The sequence below is a fragment of the Lagopus muta genome, chromosome 1 (assembly GCF_023343835.1).
Source record: "Lagopus muta isolate bLagMut1 chromosome 1, bLagMut1 primary, whole genome shotgun sequence".
Taxonomy (NCBI): domain Eukaryota; kingdom Metazoa; phylum Chordata; class Aves; order Galliformes; family Phasianidae; genus Lagopus; species Lagopus muta.
The window spans coordinates 25,483,714-25,506,213 of NC_064433.1; the positions used below are offsets into that span (position 1 = coordinate 25,483,714).

Here is a 22,500-nt window from a genome sequence, read left to right on the forward strand (position 1 = left end):
GAATACCTCACAGGGAGTTGAGATCATGCAATATTTCCTCTACATAGAAAGCACCAGATTTGAATACAGCTATTAGGACCAACAGGCAACATGGTGCTTTGGTCTCCACCTAAACTTGTGGTTTTGTTTTTACCTCTTTGGGAAATTGGACGTAAGGGAAAATGGGCTCATTTTAAAATAATTTTTATCACTGAAAAACATTTGAATGATATTCTCTGAAACAAGGAAACGACCCACTCATTCTTTTTTTACGGCATTACAAGTAATTGTGTGCCTTGAAGTTTGAGTGACTTTGAATATGGCTGTTTTTGCTTTTCTTGTTGTTGTTTTTTTCCCAAACATTGTTAAGGGAGCTTTTGAACTCCAGTATACAGGTAGACAAAAAAGGTAATGTGATGAGTGAACAATTGATTGATGAGTCTGGCTCAGTATTTCTAATACATGGAGTTATATCAGGCTGGAGGCCAGTCACTAGTAGGATTCAATAGGGTTCCATTTTAGAGCTGGTTCTCTTTAGTGTTTTTATCAATAACATGGACACGGGACTTGAAGATATACTCTGTGAGTTTGCAGACAACACCAAATTGGAAGGAGCTGTTCACTTCCTCAAAGGTAGAGAGGCCTTGCACAGAGATCTTGACAAACTGGAGGGCTGGGCAACCTGCTAAGCAATGACGTTTAACAAGAGCAAGTGCTGGATTCTGCACCTGGATATATGAACACATTGGGGGAATGAGTAGCTGAAAAGCAGCTTCATGGAAAGGGATCTGAGGGTTCTAGTCGACAGTAAATTGAGTAAGAGCCAGCAATGCGCCCTGGCAACCCAAAGGGACAACTGCACCGTGTGGTGCACCAGGCTCAGCACCACCACCAGGCAAGGGGAGGGGTTGTCCCCTGCTCTCTATACTGTGTGGCCTCGCCTCCTGCACTGGGTGCTGTTTGGGTGCACAATACAAGGAGATACAGCTATTAGAGAGCATCCAAAGGAGCACTAGGAAGGTAGTGAAAGGTCGTGATGGCAAGACACATGGGGAGCAGCTGAAGTCCCTTGGTTTGCTCAGCGCAGAGCAGAGAAGCTGAGGGGAGGCCTCCTGGCAGCTGGAGCTCCTCACAGGGAATGGAGGGCAGTGCTGAGCTCTGCTCTGTGCGACAGCGACAGGGCCTGAGGGAACGGCATGGAGCTGTGCCAGGGGAGGGTTAGGGAAAGGTTCTTCACCAGAGGGTGGTTGGACACTGGATCAGGATGCTCAGGACAGTGGTCACAGCACTGAGCTACTTGAGTTCAGAGACAATGCAGACAACGCTCTCAGACATAGGGTTTAAATTTTGGGTGGTCCTGTGTGGAGGCAGGAGCTGGACTCAAGGATCACTGAATGGTTTGGGTTGGAAGAGACCTTCAAGATCATCTAATTTCAATCCTCCTGCTACAGGCAGGGAGATCTTCCTCTAAACCAAGTTGCTCAAAGCCCCATCTAACCTGTCTGTTTCAACTCTGGATATTTGGGGATTCTGTGGTTCAATTTTTATTTTTTATTTTTTTGTTGTTGGAAGCCCCCACTGTTTTTAATCATGATGTAGTACCATACTCATCACTTCCAGATCCTCCAGATTACAACATTCTGTCCCCTGTGCTGCTCCCTCTTTGTTGAATGTTGAACACCAGGGTATGCAGCAGATTCCTTCTTTGCTATGCTTCCCATGTTTAAAAATTCTGACCTTTTTCTTACCAAATTAGTTCAGTTGCTTTAGAGTACTGTCCACGCTTTCTTTGTTACATTTCTGTGGTTGAAGTACAGCCACAGTACAAATAGGCAGGATAACAAGTGTCCATTAAAAGTACATCATAGATTAAGATACTGGTTTCTTCTGTGCTGTAATTTTTGAGCAATAAGGATCTTTTTTTTTGTATGGACAGTTCAAAGATTATTTTGATAATGAATCTATGGAAGAATTAATAGATGAATTGGGACACAAAAATTTTCATTTATTTAACTATACTCTGATCAAGCTCAACCACAAATCAAGACAAAAATCAAGCACTTCAGTCATCCATAAAATAATAATTAAAATAATAATAATAATAAAAAATCACTGCCAGCACCTTAAGAGCACAACTTGCTGAAAGGCACTATCATACTTCATTTGGAAGCATACGCACTAGGAAATACTGTTTTTAAACTCTTGAAGCTCGACTCCAGAATTTGTTTTTTGAAATCAAAGGTGGGGCCAGGTTGAAGTTTGTTGGTCAGAGATGTAAAGGAACTTACATTTCTAATGTAATGTGTTCTGAGGAAAAAGGAACCTACCAAATACCTATGAAAACCAAAGCCCAGATGCTTGGTTGGTTTGCTTTACCATGAACAAAACACTATTTGAACATCCATCTTATAAATTTCTCAGTATATTCACATCTCAAAAGATTTTAAAAGGTATGATACGTTCCAAGATGTTTATCATACATAATGATCAAAACATTGTGATGGCTACATTTCATTATGCAACTATTATGAAAATACTAGTATATGTTTTTAAATAGATACCTATATATAAAAACATTTTTATATTCAAAATTCTACTCTACCACTTTGTTATGCAATGAAAGCAGTGTACTAAGGACTAATTCCCATGTGAAGTGCTGAGTATTTAAACAAATTCTGAAGAAATATTTACATATGCAATGTCTTTTCATTAATAACTAGGCAAATTCAAATAAAGCCTAACAACAGGTCACAGGTTACAGATTTCTGACTTCTGATCAAAACTACTACATAATTGGAATTTTTGCTTTAACTAAGAGTAGAATAGTTCCTATATATGGTCCAGTCTTGGGTTCATAGCTAGTCAGTATTTTCATTAATGACATAGAGGATGGAGACTGTGGTTATTAACTCCCCAGATCTCAACAAAATGGAAGGTACTGCAAGCACAGCAGTAAAAATCATGAGATTTCAAGTATGTGGTAACTGGAGGAAATCCAGGTAGCAGTTTAAAAAATATCGTTATATGAAGAAACACTGAAAAAGAGATGTCTTAGGTTGTAGCAAGAGCAGGTCAGATACTGGAGTTAAAAATTAGTACAGAGAGAGAAAACACTGGTTGTTTGGGGAGCTCTGAAGTCTCCATTCTCGGGGGCCTATATGAACAGGTTAGATACACTCAACAACTGAATTCAGCCCCTGTGAAATCTCTGGTAGGATAAAAGGATGATGAGGTCATCTCTTAGCATTATCACTCTGTCATGTTGAAATGTTCTGATCAAAATAGCTACATTTTATTAAACAAGTGCTGGCAATTATACCTTCACCTGAGTTCAGTCTCAAGACTATGCAACAAATAAGGGGTCCATAGCAGTGACAAAAATGAACTGTGATGATTCCAATTTTTTTCAAAAACCTTTTAGATAAATGTGTAAATGAGCAGAGTCATTTCCACGGTCACCTCCTTAAAAATTGGTGAATTTGTTTTTTTGGAAGAAAATTTTTATATGCGTACCATGCTTTCAAAACTGAACTCTACAAGAGATTTTTCTACTATAAAAAGTGTTCTGATAAGTTGTAGAGCCTCTGAAAACATGTCCCCCACTCGTAATTCAAAGAACATGGTGTTCTTCTGTCTCTGTGGCTGCCTCAAACATTCTCTCTTCCACATGTCATAAAGGTTTTCAGCATGCATTACAGCTTTTACAAGGAGATTTCTGCTATCCCCTCTGGAAACTGGCAAACTATAACTTTCAGTTCTCACGTTCTCAGAAATATATTCTATCCTTAAGGACAATATCATTTATAGCATTTAACTGGAACAACTGCCAGGTGTCAAAGAGACAGGTAACAGTTGCTGGACAATTATGGAGGCCTTGTCAAGATTGTCTGTAGACTGCCAGAGAAGAACTTCATGGCTTCAAAGTAAAAAGAAAGAGAAAAAGACAGGGAGCTGACAGATAGATATCTACTAGGAAGGACTGTATAAAATAACTTCCAAATATTTAGAGACAAAGCCAAACTCCTAAAGCCTACAAGAACTTTGCACAATGAAAGACGAGCTGTCTTTCGAGTTTTGCACAAGATGAGCCCAATCCCACCTTGGGAAAAAATTTGTACAGTGTAACAGCTACAAAAATCCTGCTAAAATCTAGGCAGTGACAACAAAACAAGTGTTGCATTCAACTTTTAAACATTAGAGCGCGTGCTGTTGCTGACAAGAAAACAACCAGATCCTATAACCCAGTACATGACTACTTAATTAAACTGAGCTGAACTGGTGTCAACAAGGAGAAAGGATACTTGATACAATATTCTCAATTATGGATAGCATGTTTTCTACAGAGGTTTCACATCACATCAGTTTGAATGCAAGAGGATACCGAACCCAGCAAAACAGCAATGAGAACAGAAGGCAACAAAATATAAATAATTACAATAAACAAGGTTTATACTACTTGAGTAGCAATCCACATGTTTATCTCAGGCTTTAAATATAAAATACAACTTTCCCTTTGAGAAAAACACGAAGTCAAAGAACGCCTTCTATAACAATCAGTCCTGACTTACCACAGAGAATCTGAGCACTTCCCTTCAAACAAAACAGAGATTTAACAATTCTAGTTTTGTTCTATTTCTTCCATCCCATTCTGTGGGCTGAAGAAAAATAATTATTTTATTGCTCATTTGTACACATATAAAAGAAAAAAAGAAAGTATATACAAAGTGCTTATTTTTTAATTCTGAAAGCTGCCAGGGAAGTGAGTGCTACAACCCCATCCCAGTGGAAAAAAATCCACAAGTCTTCCGAACCTTGTTACCCATATTCACCCAACATCTTTAATAGTCTGCCAAAATCATTAAAAGGAAAGTGCTGTGTGAGGTGATGATTGAGAGAGGCGCATTCTCTCAGACACTTAAGTCAATGTAATGACAGGCATTGAAAAGATGTTGCCCTTGGCTTCCTATGGAAGGGGTGGTAAATGTTGAGAGAAAAGTTGCCGAAGTCAAGGTGTCCAGTGTGAGCTTGGGAGACAAGCATATCATCTGTAGCAAGCCATCTGAGTTCTGAAGGTATTTCAGTTCCACAGAGAGGTTGGAATAATCACTTTAAAATCACAAAAGGGTAATTTTTTTGTCATGTTGCAACTGAAAGTATTTTGTATTGGTGCGGTGACTTAAACGCCCAGTAACACAAAGAAGTTTCTTACTTTGGTATCCTACAGCACAAAAAGTCCTTCCCATGCTTAACATGCTTATTTTTTAAGACTACGATTTCAATGCTATTAGCTCACTAGTTTTCTTAGTAACTTTAAGTATTTAAGTGTATATAGATGATAAAATTTCTAGAGCTCAGCTAGCTTTTTTTTTTTTTTTAATTTAAGAGATGGGGCAGAGCATATGTGGTATGATAACATATATCAAGTTCCTGTAGGATTTTGTCTGCTTGCTATTTATTAAGATATTTAAAGTTCTAAAAAATGTAAGATTATGTAGTTCACAAATGTTATAAGCCACTCTGAAATTAAATGATGTATTATTTGACCCATTTTTCCCACAATTCTGTACATAGTCTTTAGGTCATAAAAATTACATCTTTAAAACCAATTGGCGAGGCACAAAATCTTCAAGCTGTAGTATTTCTCCAGTATATTTACTTCCACAATATTGACTGTGCTTCAGTATACGAAACAACAACACAGTACATCTTGTGTTTGATTTACACAAAATCTTTTATAGAACTCTAAATTTTCAGTGTAACTTCTTACGGTAAACACTTGCAGTTTTTATTTACTACTCACGCTAGCCTCAGTCCTTTCATGCTGTAGGCATCCTGAACTACAAAATGCAACCTTGATTCCGCTACACAAAATGCTCTGTCTATACTTTGGTAGAAGAAATTCAAGGATTGGCTGCTACAAAATTCCTCAAACTGTACAAATGTGAAATTTCATGAGTCCATGTAAACTACTGAGGCATGAAGAATATAGTGGCTACGTCTTTTTTTTACATTTCTTTGGTTGGGTACATGATGAATACCTTAAACCTTTATTTTTATCTGGAACATTTTGCTTTTCCAAAGGCGTCTGTATTAATATCCTGTTAAATCTATCGAAAAATACAGTTTAAACTTTTCTTTCAGATCTAAACATTTTAAAGCCTTCTTTAGAAAATGTCTTAAACATTTTTTTCACCAAATATTATTTAGTGAAATAACAGTCACTCTTATAAATGCAGTAACTGTTTTTCCTAGAAGACCTGGAATATTATTTCCTCAGAAAAATCTCAGGTAGCCAGTCCTCACTCCAAGTCTGCAAGATATCCCTATAGCAGTTTAAAAAGTAAAGCCCTCCCTTTCAACCCAATTTATCCAATCTGGAATTTTTAATTTTTATGCCTTTACAGGCAAATGGTGACAAATCCTTAAATCCTACATAATTTTCAATGCATCTACTTCTATTCAATAAATTTGTCTCTTTTCAATTTCATGTTATTATAAAAAGCTTATAATTTTTCTTAAGAAGTGAACTGTTTATTGTCATTACTATGTACAGCCATTTTGGGAGATACTAATCCAAATATTGAAAAAGGGAAGAAAGCATATTAGATGACTAATTTAATACAAGTTCAGCAATGTAACAACTGTCACAGAAACCATTATTGTTTTTTCTTAAACATCAGGAATCACTTTCTCTCTGTATGTATCACATAGATTGAAATGCTAAAGAAGCATTATTATTTCTGCATAAAATAATGCCTATAGGCTAATCAGTCGTTTCAAGTAAAAAGGTGAGGAAGGTCTTATTAGCACGTCTACTTGTCTAACAGCTGTGGGTGCACAACCTCACTTCACTAAAAAGAGACTGAAGATACAACATTCTGGAAGGTACAGTGTATTTCCAGAAGACTGGAAACGTCATGCTTAGAGAAGCACTGTTTCTCAGAGGAGGTGTTTCTGGATGTCCTTTTCTAAACTGCCCTTTTGCCCCAGGTCCTCCGATAGCCAATTTGAGAAAAAATGGGATGCAATAATCTTCTCTTCACTCAAATAAGATAATGAGGCACAAAAACCACTTTTGAAATATACTTTTTTCATATCTAACAACTTGTTAATCACTAAGAAATTCAAGTCTACAGTGATGTAGTTGAGAGTTGAACTGACTTGGTATTAAGACGGAAAGGAGAGGCAACAGCCACAGCTGGCAGCACGGCAGGCACTCCTGTGGACTCTTGACAGCAGAGGGAAGTGTGCTGGAATAACTAATTAGGCTTCTAAAGTCTGCCTTCTTTAGCTCATCACTGAAGAGACAGCGTTAAGAGAATTAATGATCTATGGTCATGAGGTATCTCTGGTATGTCAAAGTATAAGAACAAGTAAGAATTAGTTTGGATAAATTTATTATTGCCTTGAAGGCTTGCATGACTAAAGACTTGCTTTCCTACTGATATTAGGCCTTGGTGAAATTTTATCAGATGCTGTAAATGAATCCAGGTGTCTTCACACTTTCCCTTTAATTACTGAAGATAAAAGTCAGATGAGTACCTCTGGAGGAAAAATAAAAATAATTAAAAAAAAATTACAAGCCCCATCATTAACAACAGCACAAAACTTCTATTGTGCTCTCAACTTTTCTTTTATGACACTGATAGTAAAAAGATGTAAACTTTGCTGTTGCTAGCATTTGTAACATCCACCCCTTTGCTGATCTCCTGAACACTACTAATGTCTGTAACATAAAATCCAAAAAGAATCACAGAATAATTTAGGCCATCAGAGGCCTAAAGGAGATCTTAAGATTAACATCTTGCCAAAGAAGGCACAGCTATACAGTCAGACCTCGTTGTTCAGGGTTTTCTGCATTTGGCTCTTGAAAAGACCCAAGAGTGGATACTATACAAAGTCTCTGGCAACTGTCCCACTCACTGACTGACTGGTCTTGTGCGGAAAAGTTCTTTCCATATCCACTCTCTGTATCTCATTTTAAGTTACGCTCATTGTCTCTCAGTCTACCACTACACTCCACAGAAATGTGCCTGGCCCTATCTTCTTGATAGCTTTTCCGTAGACACTCATGGGTAGGTCCTCTTCTCCAGGCTGGTGCAGGTCAGCTCCCTCAGCATCCCTTCATAGGGCAAGTGCTTCTGCTGCTCGCCATCATGGTGGCATTGTGGCATGGTGGCAAACTTCAGTTTATTAATATCTTCTGTTTGCATTAGGTGACAAAACCAAGCGCAGTAGTCCAGATGCGGTCTAATGAATGCTGAACAAGAGGAGATAATAATTTCCCTCAGTCTCCTGGCTCTCTGCTGCTCGTAATACAGCCTGGGAGGCTGCTGATGTTAGTTGAGAGGGCACTCTGCTGGTTCATGCTCAGTTTGCTCTCTGTCAACATCTCCAGGATTTGCTCCCCAGATACACCATACTAGTATTTATCACTAGTGAATCTTCCCTCCCCAGTGCAGGCCTTGCATTTTGTAAAGTTCCTTTCGATCTGGTCCTTCATCCAAGTCCCTCAACTGCTATTCTACCCTTACACAAATCCACTGTTCTCCCAGTTTTGTCATCTGCAAAACTGATTAGAGGGTGGTCCATCCTCCAGAGGATCATTAAAGCTGTTAACAGGACAGGTCTCAGTATATTGTTATATCCCTGAAGAAATCAGAGACCATCACATACTACCTAGGTGTGGCAAGTTGAAGAACAGAGTAAAAGGCAAGAACAATTACCAATTAGAAGTGGAGATTTAGCATGAGCACAGCAAAGTTCCTCTAAGTACTTATGTAACTCAGATACCAGAGGGAAGGACAGCAGGATGATACACACTGTTATCTGCAAATCTGATCAAAGTGACTACATCATGCTATTCTAAAGAGAAGAATAAGCCATAAGTAATAAAGAGTGTCTGAAAAAGAGGTAAAATGGACTAAGAAGACAGTTTAATACCAAAGATCTCCAAAGAAAAGGCTATTTTACCTGAACCTTTTGGATTTTACTGGAATATAAATAGCAGAGAATATTATAGCAGAGAACATTTCCATCAAGAGGAAAAAAACTACAACACAACCTTTTGAAAAATCACTTAGGAACTTATTGGCTAACAGGACATTCCAAATTAGTCCTGCCACAACCAAGGAAATATTTTCTTGCTCCTATGTTACAGAAAAAAAGATGTCAGATTTCAACACCAGCAATTTTGCTAATATTCTGCAATACATTTGAAAATTTATATAAAGATTTCAGATCTCAGAGAATTGCTTATTTGGAGAAAAATATTTTAGTGAACTTAAATTGCAGCTGTAAATGATCACAAGAAGTATCAGATTGACATTAGGAGTGACCGAAGGCAGAAAAAGAAATAAGGGAAAGCCAAAGATATGAAGATTAATGATTTCTTGGAATTAAATCCAGATCTCTGAAGGACAACTGGATGCTCCCACCCTCGAAGTGCTCAGGTCCAGGCTGGATGTGGCTTTGAGCAATCTCATCTAGTGGGAGATGTTCCTGTCTACTGCTTGGAACTAGATGATATTAAAGATCCCTTCCAACCCAAATCATTCTATGATTATATGATCTCATTTGCCCCATCCTTGGTGGTGTTCAAGGCCAGGTTGGGTGGGGCCCTGGGCAGCCTGGTCTAGTATTAAATAGGAAGGTTGGTGTCCCTGCCAGTAGCAGGGGGGTTGGACATCCATGATCCTTGAGGTCCCTTCCAACCCGGGCCATTCCGTGATTCTGTGATTTACAGCAACAGCGAAATTCCCCTTGACTTGATTAGGGGTAAGATTTCACTTGTGAAGTTCACTCACAGCTGCTGTAAGTGAAATATGCAATACATTTGACAGAATGCTTGAGGAGAAGATGGAGTAACCAAAGGAAATACACATACTGAACCACATATTTCTCATCCAGACAAATGATGTGGAATAAAAACTGTAAATAAGGCCACTAATTTTACTTGCCCTTTGAGGATTCTGTGCGTAATACAACAGTAAACAAGGAGACTTGATTGAGGTATGTTAACTTGTAAACTTCTGTAAGAAACCTCAAACATCTAACCCTTATTAATAGTACACTTTTGTCAACAATACAACCAGTTGGACAAAGGAAGGTAAAAAGATTATTTCTCAATTGGGATGTAGGCCAATTGAGATTCCTGTAAGATCCCACATTTGATTTACATTTTCAATATAATTATTAATATCCCCAAAAGAATATATAAACAGAGGTAATAATATACATTAGTAATATCTAAATGTTAACTTTGATAATGAAAAACTAAGAAAGTTGACAACCTATGCCAGATCAATTTAATGCTGAGAAAACCAAGAGAAAAATACCTTCCCTTAGGTACCTACTTAACTGCTCAAGAAATATAAGAAATATAATTTTTTATGAATTCTTCAGTGACACCTCTGCTTAAGAAGTCCCAAATCAGTATGTTAGACTAACCAGGAGAATAAATTGTGCTGGGACATTACTTTGACTAGTATATGCAATTGACCACCTTGTAGCTATTATTCACTTATCTCAAAAACAATAACAGCAGAATCCAGGAGGAACAACAAAGGTGACTTATGGCACTGTATACACATTTCCAGAAAGGAACATTAAAGATGGTAGGAATGCTCTGAATTGATTTAATTTAGCTGCCACTAAAGTCAACACAAAAGATCAGTAGCTTGGAAATATAAATAACACTGATATGCTAGAAGTATAGAGATAGGTGAAACATGGGGAAAAAAGCAAATACTCACACTTCACCCTTATTCATAATTAAGCTCACTCAATTTAATATGGCATCTTTTATCATAATTTTATCAGTACAGTTATCCCAATACTAATTTCTCCTCATGTTAAAAATGCAAGGGGCTATCACTAAAGAGAAGTTTTGAAACTTCTCATTCAGACAATACTGTTTAATAGGATTAAGATATACAAGCATTTCAGAATTCTGACATGCCACCTGCCATTACCCTATAGGAAAATGTTTTAACAAATATTGACCCTTATACCACAGAAGCAAGCCAGCCATTAATTCACAAAGGTTACGAACAAACCTCTCCTTTTTCTTTTCTGTATCAGGGTCTCTTAGTAACTCAGAGACCATTTTGTGCCGCTTACAAATAAATTTGTTCCTAAAATGACTGGAGATAGTGCTATTGAGCGTTTCTCCCTGCTAGTTTAGCCCTGACCAAGCACATCAGAATGCAGACTACTTCACTGAAATTAGACACAACTAAAACTTGCAGTTTCTGTTCTAAGCAAAATTCACACATAGATATCGGCAAATGAGAAGGAAATGGAAAACATGCAAAACAAGTATTTGAAGAAGCTCAATCTTATAATAGTGAGTCCAATTTGAAAAAAAAAAGTGCTGGAAATTTAAAAGTAACACATGACTCTCCTCTTTGTACAAAAAAAAAAAAAAAAAAAAAAAAAAGGACCTTTGTGCTGACAAATTTGTGGAGAATACAGAAAACAACTGAGATTTGTTGATTTGTTGATGCTCACATGACAATTTAATTTCCTCTGAAGGGATAAAAATAAAAATCTAATAATAATCTTTGATTAAAAGCAGTTAATGGAAATAGATTTATTAGATTATGAAACTGATAACAAATTGAATACGTCTTCATGGACTTTTTATTTTATTTTTTAACTTGGCAAGAAAATGCCACAGTAATTAATAAGCACATCCTATCTGCGTTGATATATTATCAGCTATGAATGTTAATAATACTAACTAGCTAATGTAATAACATGAAATCTTTGAACTGTGAAGAAAGAATCTTACTGGAAAACTGATATATTAACAATATATTTTCTTTAAATTTCAAATAAGACGCAAAATTCATGTGCTATTAGCTGTTACAAGAGCAGGATTTCTAGGAATCAAGTTCTGATGGCAGAAATGATCTTTATGTATATTTTCTGATTCTGGTGATTGTTACTAAAATTTTCAGGCCTGACATTGACTTGCTCCCTTATGTTCCTAAAGAAAGGTTGTTTTCTCTTTCAACAACCACAAAAAGCAGAAACGTGACTAGAAATTAGCTTAGGATACAGGCCTCTAAAAATTCTTTCAAACACTCAACTACGTGTTGCTCAAACTTCAAAAGTCAACGTGCTCAACAAAGAAGATGATTAGGAGGAAAGAGCACAGTTTTTTGAAAGCAAAACGACCAAGTACTACAGATTTGAATGCCTAACTATTTATTGGGTTGCTGAATAACCATCCAGAAGAAGCAAGTCTGAAAAGAATAAAACGTAAGAGGCTACTGATGTGAAACCCTCTGCAATATCTAATTGCTGTGAAATTTTAAAAGTTGCATTCTTTCCACAGAAACTTACTAGCAACAACTAGATATCTAAATGTTACACAGTGAACAGAGCAAGAAAATGCTGTCTGTGCAACATCTGGAAAGTTATTCAGTGATCCAGGAAAATCTGACAATTTGGACTGCACTATAAGTGTTTTTATATATCAAAATATACGTACAGGCTACATAAACTTTTTTTTCTATTTCTTTATATGTAAAATACATTATCACTATATTAATACATTAACAAATCTTGAAAAGCATTGAGCTTATTGTATGTGACAACAAAGCTGAATGTAATACCCTTTTTACTAACATTTCCATCGCACTTTTGTGAGTTTTGATAAGCTAATCACCAACCCTTCTCCACAGTGCCACCTGAAAATTTTATTGTGATGCAGCAGCAAGGGATTAAATAGCATTACACTTACATCTAGGCCTGTAACATTCATTTTGTATTCATTGAAAATGATGTTTCAGAGGTATGCTTGATGAGTACTGTTTCAAAACTTTCAGTAGGATATAACCAAAATGATTCCTTTTCATATGATAAGTTTCTTGAGCAGCATTTATTTTTTTCAGTGCTTAAGAGCTAGTCTGGAGAATGGCCAGCTCTTCAGTTTGTCTTCTACCTAATAACCAACGGCAGCATTTCACAAACGGACCTACACATCACACTCAGCAGGGGCAAATGGGTCAAACTCAACTGTGTAGGACTGTCTGCATTGTCCTATCTGACATTTCTGATGTTGCTTAAATCCTATGCTCACTATATATTTTTCTTTAAGGTCAAGGTTCATTCAATCTTGAAAGTAAGAATGCTTAAAGATACTTAGCTCTGACAGCTGTTCCACATTACAAAGTAAATGGACTCGGACAATTTCAGACAGTCTCTCATAAGAAATGGCATACATGAAAAAAAACTTCATTTTTTTCAGATTTATCATAAGAATAAAAAAAGGAAACAGAGTTGGAAGGGATCTCATGAGGTCTCTTCTTCCCTTCCGCCTACCCCAAAATAGGATGATTTATACCTACACCACTTCTGAGAGATGCTTCTCTGATTTAGTTCTCGAAGCCTACATTATCAGTGGTTCCCTAGTCTCTCTGCACTGGTTATACCTATCAGCACTTATTAATCTTGTAGTCAAAAGAGGTGGGTTTTTTTTTTTCTTTTTTCTTTTTTTTTTTTCACTGGTGGCTAGTCTACCTCTCTCTTACAGAAATGTTAATCAGTTATTTTTCATCCCAGTCCCAGCACACAAGGCTATTCCCATCTTCTTTGCAAAAGCTTTTTGGAGACTTATTTCCCCACTCAGTTTTTCTCTTCTCAGGTATCAAAGCTAATAGTTTTGGTCCCTCCTTAGCGTTCAGCAAAAATCAATCTCTTTACTATATTAGCACAGTCAACAAGTGGAGAGGACATTTTACAGCTAGAAGATGGTAGAAGTTCCCACTGATCTCATTACCTCTTGAAGAAAAAAGCTAGGCTCAGCATACAATTAGGTGATGTGTCCAAGAAATCAAGAGCCTGACGCCTCATTTGCCACTATAGCTCTTTTGTGAGGCATTTGACATGGTTCTAACCTGGAAACCTACCTATGTTCTTTGAGTCATATGTGGATCAGGATACACAGACTGGTTACCCCGACTGTTAGCCATGAGTTTTCATGAGTTTTCTTTGATCGCTCTTGTTTCTCTCTCTCTCTTTTTTTTTTCTTCAATATATATTTTATATATATATATATATTTATATATCTGCCATACCATTTGGGAAGTTTGTAGTCCACAGTGTTCTTCCCTTGAGGTCTTACCATTAGAACTGGTTAAAGATTATGTTTACATACAACATTCCTCTTAACATGCTTTCACAAGCACATACCTTTGTCAGTACATATTCATTTGGTCATTAGATACTAGAGACTTTACTTATGAATGACTGCCTTTACCATCATCACCATCTCATACTTACACTCATGACTGCTTTTGCATCATGCAGCCCATTTTTACGCAATTATGAATTTAATGTTTGGATTTGAAGAGAAACACACTTGAAGAATATCTTATATCCACATGATCTCAGCAAGTAGAAACAAATATATTATGGCTGCAGACTGAGCTAACTAGGAGATATTTGAGATATCAAAGGGTCTTAATATATCTTGCCTCTTAGCATCATACTTTGGCCTGCACTTAATGCAGACTCCTGCTTCACAGCGGAATCTGCTGGAACATTCTCCACTTAATGAACCCATATACAGTGCAATATCTTGTTCATCCCTACATCTGTAGATATCTACAAAATAAAATTATATATATTTTTGATTGCAATTGCAGAAGTACCAGATGGGTATATACAAAAGCATAAACATTTCTTTCATTATTACATAAATAAATAAACCCACACAGTCTCATCTCAAGATAATTTCACAGTTACCAGTCATGGTTTCACTATAAGCATGTGAAACCATAAGGTCAGTCTAACGCCAACTGGCACTGTGTCAAACACTTCTCAAAACAAAGCTAGATGCAATTCCAAACGAGGACAGTGGCGTAACAGCAGTGTAACATACAGCTTCTATTCAAACTACATCTGAAGATATTTTTCAAAATTAAACAGTTCTATTACTAGCTAAAAAGTCAGTATGTTTTTTTTTTTTCCCATAATGATGTAAGAAAATATTGTAATGTTTCCCTGTAAATAACTATGCCTGGAATACTTTAAACAAGTCTGTTACTATCTGTGCATGAAAACAGAACCAGTTTTACAGAACAGCCACTAGTAGAATGAGGAAAATGGACAGCCTACCATGTCAGAATGCATTGCCTACCAAAACAAAGGCTTGAAGTTCACAGCGTGCTTGCTCTAACACATTTTAACAATAAACAGGAAGAGTAAGATGACTTCATGAGCTAGATCATGTATCAGTTAAACTAAATCCAAATATATTTAGTCTGCAAATGCAAATATGGCTTACAGTCATCAAAGGAATGAAGTTCTGCAATGGCTTTCAAATTTGAGATGAAGTATGAGAGAAATTGTGTACACATGGCTGTATACAACATGAGTCTTATTTCCTGTGTTCTTAGAACAAAAGATAAAAGCTCAGAGAACATTTTTCATCTCTGTGTGATGTCTGATAATGCCAAATTTGCAAGGAATGAAGAAAAGATGGGAAACAGGGAGGGAACAAAAAAAAATCTATTTGCCGAGAGATCCTAAGAGTACTACTCTCACAACATAATACTGTATCAAAGATACACTTCTCCTTATCCAACTCAACCGTAAGCTTATGGATGTCTTTGAAAAAGGTTAATGAGAGGTTCTGCAACGTCATTAAACTGCCATTAATGGGTACAGTGAAAAAAATGAACTTAGTCTTGGTGAAAGATGAAGACTACTGAATTTGTTCAGCCTAATTTAAGAAAGACTTTAAAGTTAGAGAACACAGTCAAAAAACCTGAGGAATACTACAGCTATAAGCCTAACAGAGGCTACATAGGGGTCCACACTACATAAATGTATTCCCAGCACTTTTTAAATCACAGCCCACTGTTGGATAGCAAAATCATATTTTGCCAACTGCAGTTTGCCAGAACATTGTGAAGTCTGCCTTTGTATATGGACTTCACTAGGTATAATCAGGCCTTCCAACATTTTGAGATTTGCTTACTTCAATTGGTTCTACATAGGATTTCGCACGGAGATGAAGACTTTCCATAAACTCCTTATAAAAAACAATCAAACAAAAAAACTGTATATAAATTTTTAGTCCTAACATTTCTGTTAACAGTTTTCTACAAATGCTAAAGACTAATAGTCAAATAATAACTATTATCCAGCGTAACATTCTTGATTTTTCAGTGAATCTTTGCTTGACTTTATGGATCAGTATTTAAACCTCTGCTGAACTGATATAAACATTACCAACTGGATACAACTGTATGTTTCTATTTGTCTGTTTACATGATATTTAAATGCAAAGACAGTTTGGACACATGTCTGAAAAAATTACCTAGAGAGTCCAAGAAAACTTTGGCTTATAATGTTAGTTATTCTAAATCCAAATGCAACAATAGAAAATGGATAGAATTAAAAACTAAACAGTATATTTGTAAAATGGCATGTAAATGGCACTACCATCTCAGCTTTTATGTTGTACAAAGGCAGGAATCTCTTATGAACTAAATTCAAGATTGTCACACAACCACATCAGTGAGAAACTTCATGGCCAACTGTACATTTTTAACAGCTGCAGCAGTGTTTAAGGTGCTGCCTTTTCTTATGCACATTCGTTATGTAAAAAGCATAAATACGTTGCCCATCCATATGCCAAGAATTCATGACAGCAGTGCCACAAAGTTTTCAGCAGTGACAGCTTCCAAAGAGTCTGTGAAACCCCACCGGAGCCTACCAACTTCTACAAGACATGCTATGGGGATCTGACACTTTTCAGTTGAAGGCACTGTATCTCTGGAGTGATCTTTTTGTCACGAGCATTGGGAATGAACTGTAAAAGTGCAACAATTGAGGTTGGAATAATGTAAAGAAGAAATAGTGACTACTGATCCAAAGTAAGACATGTAACATTTAAGAAGCTAAGGAGGAAATGATAAAGTACTGGAACATTGGTACTGAAATGTACGAAAACTGATGAGCTGAAACAAAATGTAAAGCAAAAAGGGATTGAAAAGTAATGTAAAATTAAAAAAAAAAAAATATTTAGGAAAATAAATATTTAGGAAAACATTCAAGTGAAAACCTATGTCCATAGGAATAGCAAAAAATACTGTGAATCTGACCACTGTTTATATTTCCAGTAGCACCTACGCGTGATTGGTTCTGTATGAATTACTGGGAGGCACAGTCACAAGTAAAGAGTTCAGTATGTATGATCCATAAAATCAGTAAACATCAAACAAAAACAAAAAGCCAACAAAACAGTAATAAAACAAGATAATAATGTGCTGTTTTGCTGTTCTAGCCTGTCACTTTGGGTTGCTTTCTAGCGCTAGGGCAAAATTATTCTCACAATGGAGCCTCTTTCAATGGGAAGATGCTCAGACAAAAGCTGTAACCTTTAAGATCCAATGCTTCTTAGCTTTTGCATTTTCCACATAAGAATAAAAATCAATCGCTGTCAAAGTCTTTTTGTCTATCACCTTTATTTCTTAAGATTTATGAATAAAAATGTCTGAAATTAAATTAAGCAGGCATTAAAATGTCACGTGGTCAGGTGAAATATTTTTGATGAACAAAGATACCTGGAAATACTGCAATTGCTACTACATTCATTGGTTCAATAACATGCTTCTCACTTAAAAATGCTTATTATACCCCTTTTAATTGATGTGTTTTGAGAGTTTATTTTCTTGACTTATGTAAGAAGTGTAAGTCTTGCACAATGAACAAGAGAGTTGGATCATAGCAGTCTCCTAGAACAGAACAAGCCTCCAAGGTAAATGCAAAGAAATCATGAAATGGGATAATGTGATGAAAACCAAAAAAAAAAAAAGGAAAAGGAAAGACAGGGGACTGGAACATTATGAAGTTAAAGAAACAAGGGAATGAAAGGGATTAAAACTGGAATGATAGGTAACCTACTGTAAGTGGTGTGAAAGCTTAACAGTGGGGGACTGGAATAATCAGATATGGGAACGACCTGACAATGGAATGCTTTCAAACTGAAGCACCTCAAAAGTGAATGATCTTACAGCAGAATAATCATATTTGCCTCTGGGAATAAAATTTAAAGATAAAAAAGTTTGAAGAAAAAAAAAGAAAGTTTGATGATTATGCAGATAGAACAGCAAAGAGAAACGATCTAGTAAGGGCAGGAGTGGGAAAGGTAAAGGAGAAGAGTTGGGAATGACCACAAAATACAAAGAAAAAGGTAACTGAAACCACAGATGGCTGGAACTCATCACTTCATAGACAGAACTGGGGATCATAGAATCACGGAATCCTTAGAGTTAAAAGGGACCTTTAAAAGTCATCTAGTCCAACTCTGAAATGAATGGGGACATGCACAGGTAAATCAGGTTGCCCAGGGCCTTGACCCAGCCTTGCCTTGAAAGTCTCTAGGGACAGGGCATCAACCACATCTCTGGACAACCTGCTCCAATGCCTCACCACCATCACTGTAAAAGGCTTTTTCCTTATATACAACCTATATCTACTCTTTGTAAGCTTGAGCCGCCATACATCCTGCTAAAGACTCTGTTCCCTTCTTTCCTGTAGCTCCCTTTTAGACAATGCAAGACCACTATCAGGCTACCTCACAGCCCTCTCTTCTCCAGGCTGAACAGCCCCAGTCATCTTGCACTTGTAGGAGAAGTGTTCCATCCCTTGGATCATTTTTGTGGTCCTCCGGATGCGCTCCAACACAACACTGAATAAGTTCATTTTCTAATTCATCTCAGATTGACTCTTACTCTTGTTCATTTGGACAATACTTCTCATTTCTCACAACCTGACACAATGTTTTCTAAAAACAGCTTTAAAGACGATGGGACTTTTGGCTTCAAAACAATTCCAGTCCTACAGATCTCAGTAAATGAATATAGAGTCTCATGCAAGGTGAGTTTATATGAACTTCCATTTTAAGAAGTAACTCTTCTAAGACTTATCTTTGCTTTTCACTGTACTTTTTAAGTACATTAAGAAAATAAAATCAACTATCTCTACAATTCTGGAATTTGCTGTTAAAATAAGATATTATTTTTGTAATTCAATTGAGAATAAGAGGTCAGTTGCACTGTCATCAGTCTACACCCTTATACAGTGTGGAAACAGGCCTCTACCACAAAACCTCATCGGTAGGATATTTTTCTTCCTTAACTCCTTTGCTATCTCCTACCAAACCTTACTGAATGAGCTACAGTGAGTTTTAACAGAGCGATATAATTATATGACAGTAACATAATTGTTCTCTACCTTGAGGCTGCATTTTCTCAGTGTAAAATTTTCCAAGTTTTCTAATGACTAATTTCTTTTTTTTTCCTTTGCAGTTCCCATTTTTTATTTTTTATTTTTATTTTTATTTTTTGGTGAAGTGTAGTGAAAAGAAATTGCACCTGTATGCACTTGCCAAAATATGAATGTGTGGACTGGAGATACTCTAGATGCTCTGTTAGTACTCTGCCACCCTGATCCATGCTCCAAAAATGAAGCAAAAAATGGCATTAAGTATTGATTTAAACAAAAATTGTTCAAAATTGATTGCTGACAACTGGAATTAGAGAAAACTGGAATTTTGAACAGTCTGTGTTCACAGTAAGTAACATACTTCCTCAATGAAGAAGGGAATACTTGATGTCCACCTAACAGTGAGCTGTCAGGAATTAGATTTGAAGATTAATCAAAGACAAAACTTGTATTTTTAATGCAACACAGAAATTAAATCTAGAATTTGAGATTCTATTCTTTGAGACCAGTGGTATGCTGCAAACTGTACCATGGAATTATAAACTTTCATCAGACTGGAAATGCAAACTGCGAGTCATGCAGCAGAAAATTTCAGATGCTATATGTAATTACTAACTCACAAGATATTCTAATTACCAAGCCATAGTTACAATGATCACCTAAAACTTAGATCTACTCAGTATTTTTAACTGTTCAAGTATAAGAAATGGAACATATTATATATAACTACCCAAGGCAAAAACTGGAAAGCTTTTCAAGTATCACTGCCCTAAATACACTGACTGGGATTCACTACCCTCAATCATTTAGATGTTAAACATTTAGCTGAGTTTGTATTCCTACTGTCTTTCTCTGCCAATGATCAGGAACTATCTTCTAAGAAAGCAGATTCACTCACCTTTATTAAGACATCCGCCCACAGATGGAAAGTTGACTGCTGTAACTACTCTCACTAAGCTGTTTTTGAAAACCAGATGAAGAACCAGGTACAAATTCAAAGATTGGAAGAATTTCCCCACCTACAGCAAGTAGCTATGGGATTACAGCAACAGAAATGAATTTCTTTGATAGTGTTGTCATGTTTGCAGCATGCAAATACTGTCTACTGCACATGCACGTGCAATCTTTATTATTAAAAAAAATACAACCTACAAAAATAATAATATAAATGTACCATGATAAGTAAGTTCCATTGCCACATATTTATGTGGTATCAGTGTATTCAGTACAGTGAATTCTAAGGAGGATAGCTTCCTTCTCCAGTGGTACCTTGGTACATTTGCATTCTCCCCCTTCAATCTATCAAGAACTAAGCAACATGTAGACATAATTTTTGAAAGAGTCATTACAGCAAGTCCTGAAATTGCCAGTTTTGACGAATGACGTATCACAGAAATGAGAGAGGAAAGCAAAAGCTTGAGTTGGGGTGTAACTCAAGTTATTTGCTTTTTTCATAGGCAAGAATTGCTACAATATGCAGTATTTTAGCTATAAACACAGCTATAAATGCAGCCATATCTACATAATCATATGCATAGATATCTCAGTTTATCCAGAGGAATGCCAGACAGAACACATGATATGTAAACATCTCTGCCAAACACTTACAAAACAACTTTAATAGCAAGTGTCATTCTTCTCTGTAAAATAGCTGTTTTTAACACACATGATCTAACTCTTGTTTGCTCTTTAAAGTTTTATTGTCTTGGCATTTTATACAGGAAGAGAGCATTAGCATACTCAGGAGAACTGCTAAAAGTAAAAGGCCTCAAGCTACCCACTGCATGGTTGATAGCATAAAGCATGGGATATAAAAACTTTTGTCTGATTGCTCACTTTACTTGTTTTAGAGTAGTGTTACTCTCAAGAGCATATATTCATGTTCTTTCTACTTCAAGTTTTATTACTTCTTTTGGATTATTTAATACATCTAAAGACACTTCCAAAAGACAAATTTCTCCATTTTGAAAAAGTAATGGTTTGGAACCTGATAAAATACATTAATGTTCACAGTGTATTATTTTCAAAAGCCAATAGAATAAATGCGCAATAGAACAATTAAATGCTTGACAATAAACACTTCTATATGATCACAGATATATTAACATGCCAAACAAAAGAAGAAAAGCTCAGCAATACGCTTCCCTTAAAAAAAGTCAGATCAAAATGGTTTCTCCACGCATCAGAGAGTGAGTAAAAGGAGAGTTTGGCCTCAATTACTGTTACTTCTAAATATCCCATTCCAGAAATTAAAATCAACACTAAAAATGGGTAAGAGAAAACGGAATGAAAAAAGGCAAATCAGATCAGCTACTTTAAGAACAGACCATAACTGTATGCACGCATTAAAAATCATCCTACATTAAGCTTGAACCTAAGTCTACTTAGATATCACACTGCTAATTATTATATAAATAACCTGGGAAACAATACCTCCAAGATACATGTTTTACTATTTAGTAAACAAGAAACTGCCACGTTTGACACCACTGATTAAGGCCAGGCATTTCTAAAGCTTCAGACACATTTCTGAAATCCACAATACATCAATTTTTAATACTTCCACTCTCTCAGCTCCATTAAAAAGATGGTAGGGGAAAGATTTTAGAGTAATTAATGATATAGTTAGCTGCTAAATATTAATAGGAATCGTAGTCTTGCATAAAATATAACATATAAACCTTGCCAATACAGACGCACCAGTAATTAAACTTGAATATGTAATTACACTGATTTATAAGACAGGCAAAAAGTTACACTTTACTGGCTTCTATGTAAACTGTGGGCAACAGTTAAACTTTGCATTTTACGGTTTATGTAAATGGGCAATATCTCCACTACAGTTCATAAATGGTTTAGAGACTCACAGTTAAAAATTACAACTGATGCCGACATGCACGTTCTGACTGTACTTTATAAACCAAGCTGCAAAAACGACAACAGAGCCCAGCTTTCCACCACATACAGTGCTTGCAAGCAAGTTGAAGAGGTTTGAAAAACAAACAGAAAAGCTTAAAACCAATCTTACTACAGAGCAAATGAAGAAGTATCAACTTAAATGCTTTAATATAAATGTTTAGTTTCAAACATTCAGTTCCAGATGTTTCACTTACCCTCATTTCAAAGCACTTTTAAATATTATTGGGTCTTAGACTAAGGCATTCTTTTCTTGGAAGAACACTAACCGCACTTACATGTGAGGCTGAGGAGAGCAGCCCGGGCTGCTGTTTCCATTACTGTCAATGTGATCCAGCGAACCATTGAGATCTTCAT

General features: G+C 36.3%; 1 protein-coding gene across 13 annotated transcripts in view; it reads right to left on the reverse strand.

Moving 5' to 3' along the window:
• The window catches only part of FOXP2 (forkhead box P2), a 408,488-nt gene that overhangs the window by 5,909 nt on the left and 380,079 nt on the right, over nt 1-22,500 (reverse strand). For 12 of the 13 annotated variants that reach the window (XM_048942671.1, XM_048942667.1, XM_048942680.1 and 9 more), the window contains one exon: nt 22,422-22,500. This exon is cut by the window's right edge and continues 85 nt beyond it. In XM_048942671.1, the coding sequence (XP_048798628.1) occupies nt 22,422-22,500 (79 nt within the window). Of the gene's footprint in view, nt 1-22,421 lie in introns of those variants that run through there. The other variant, XM_048942700.1, reaches the window with a different exon arrangement.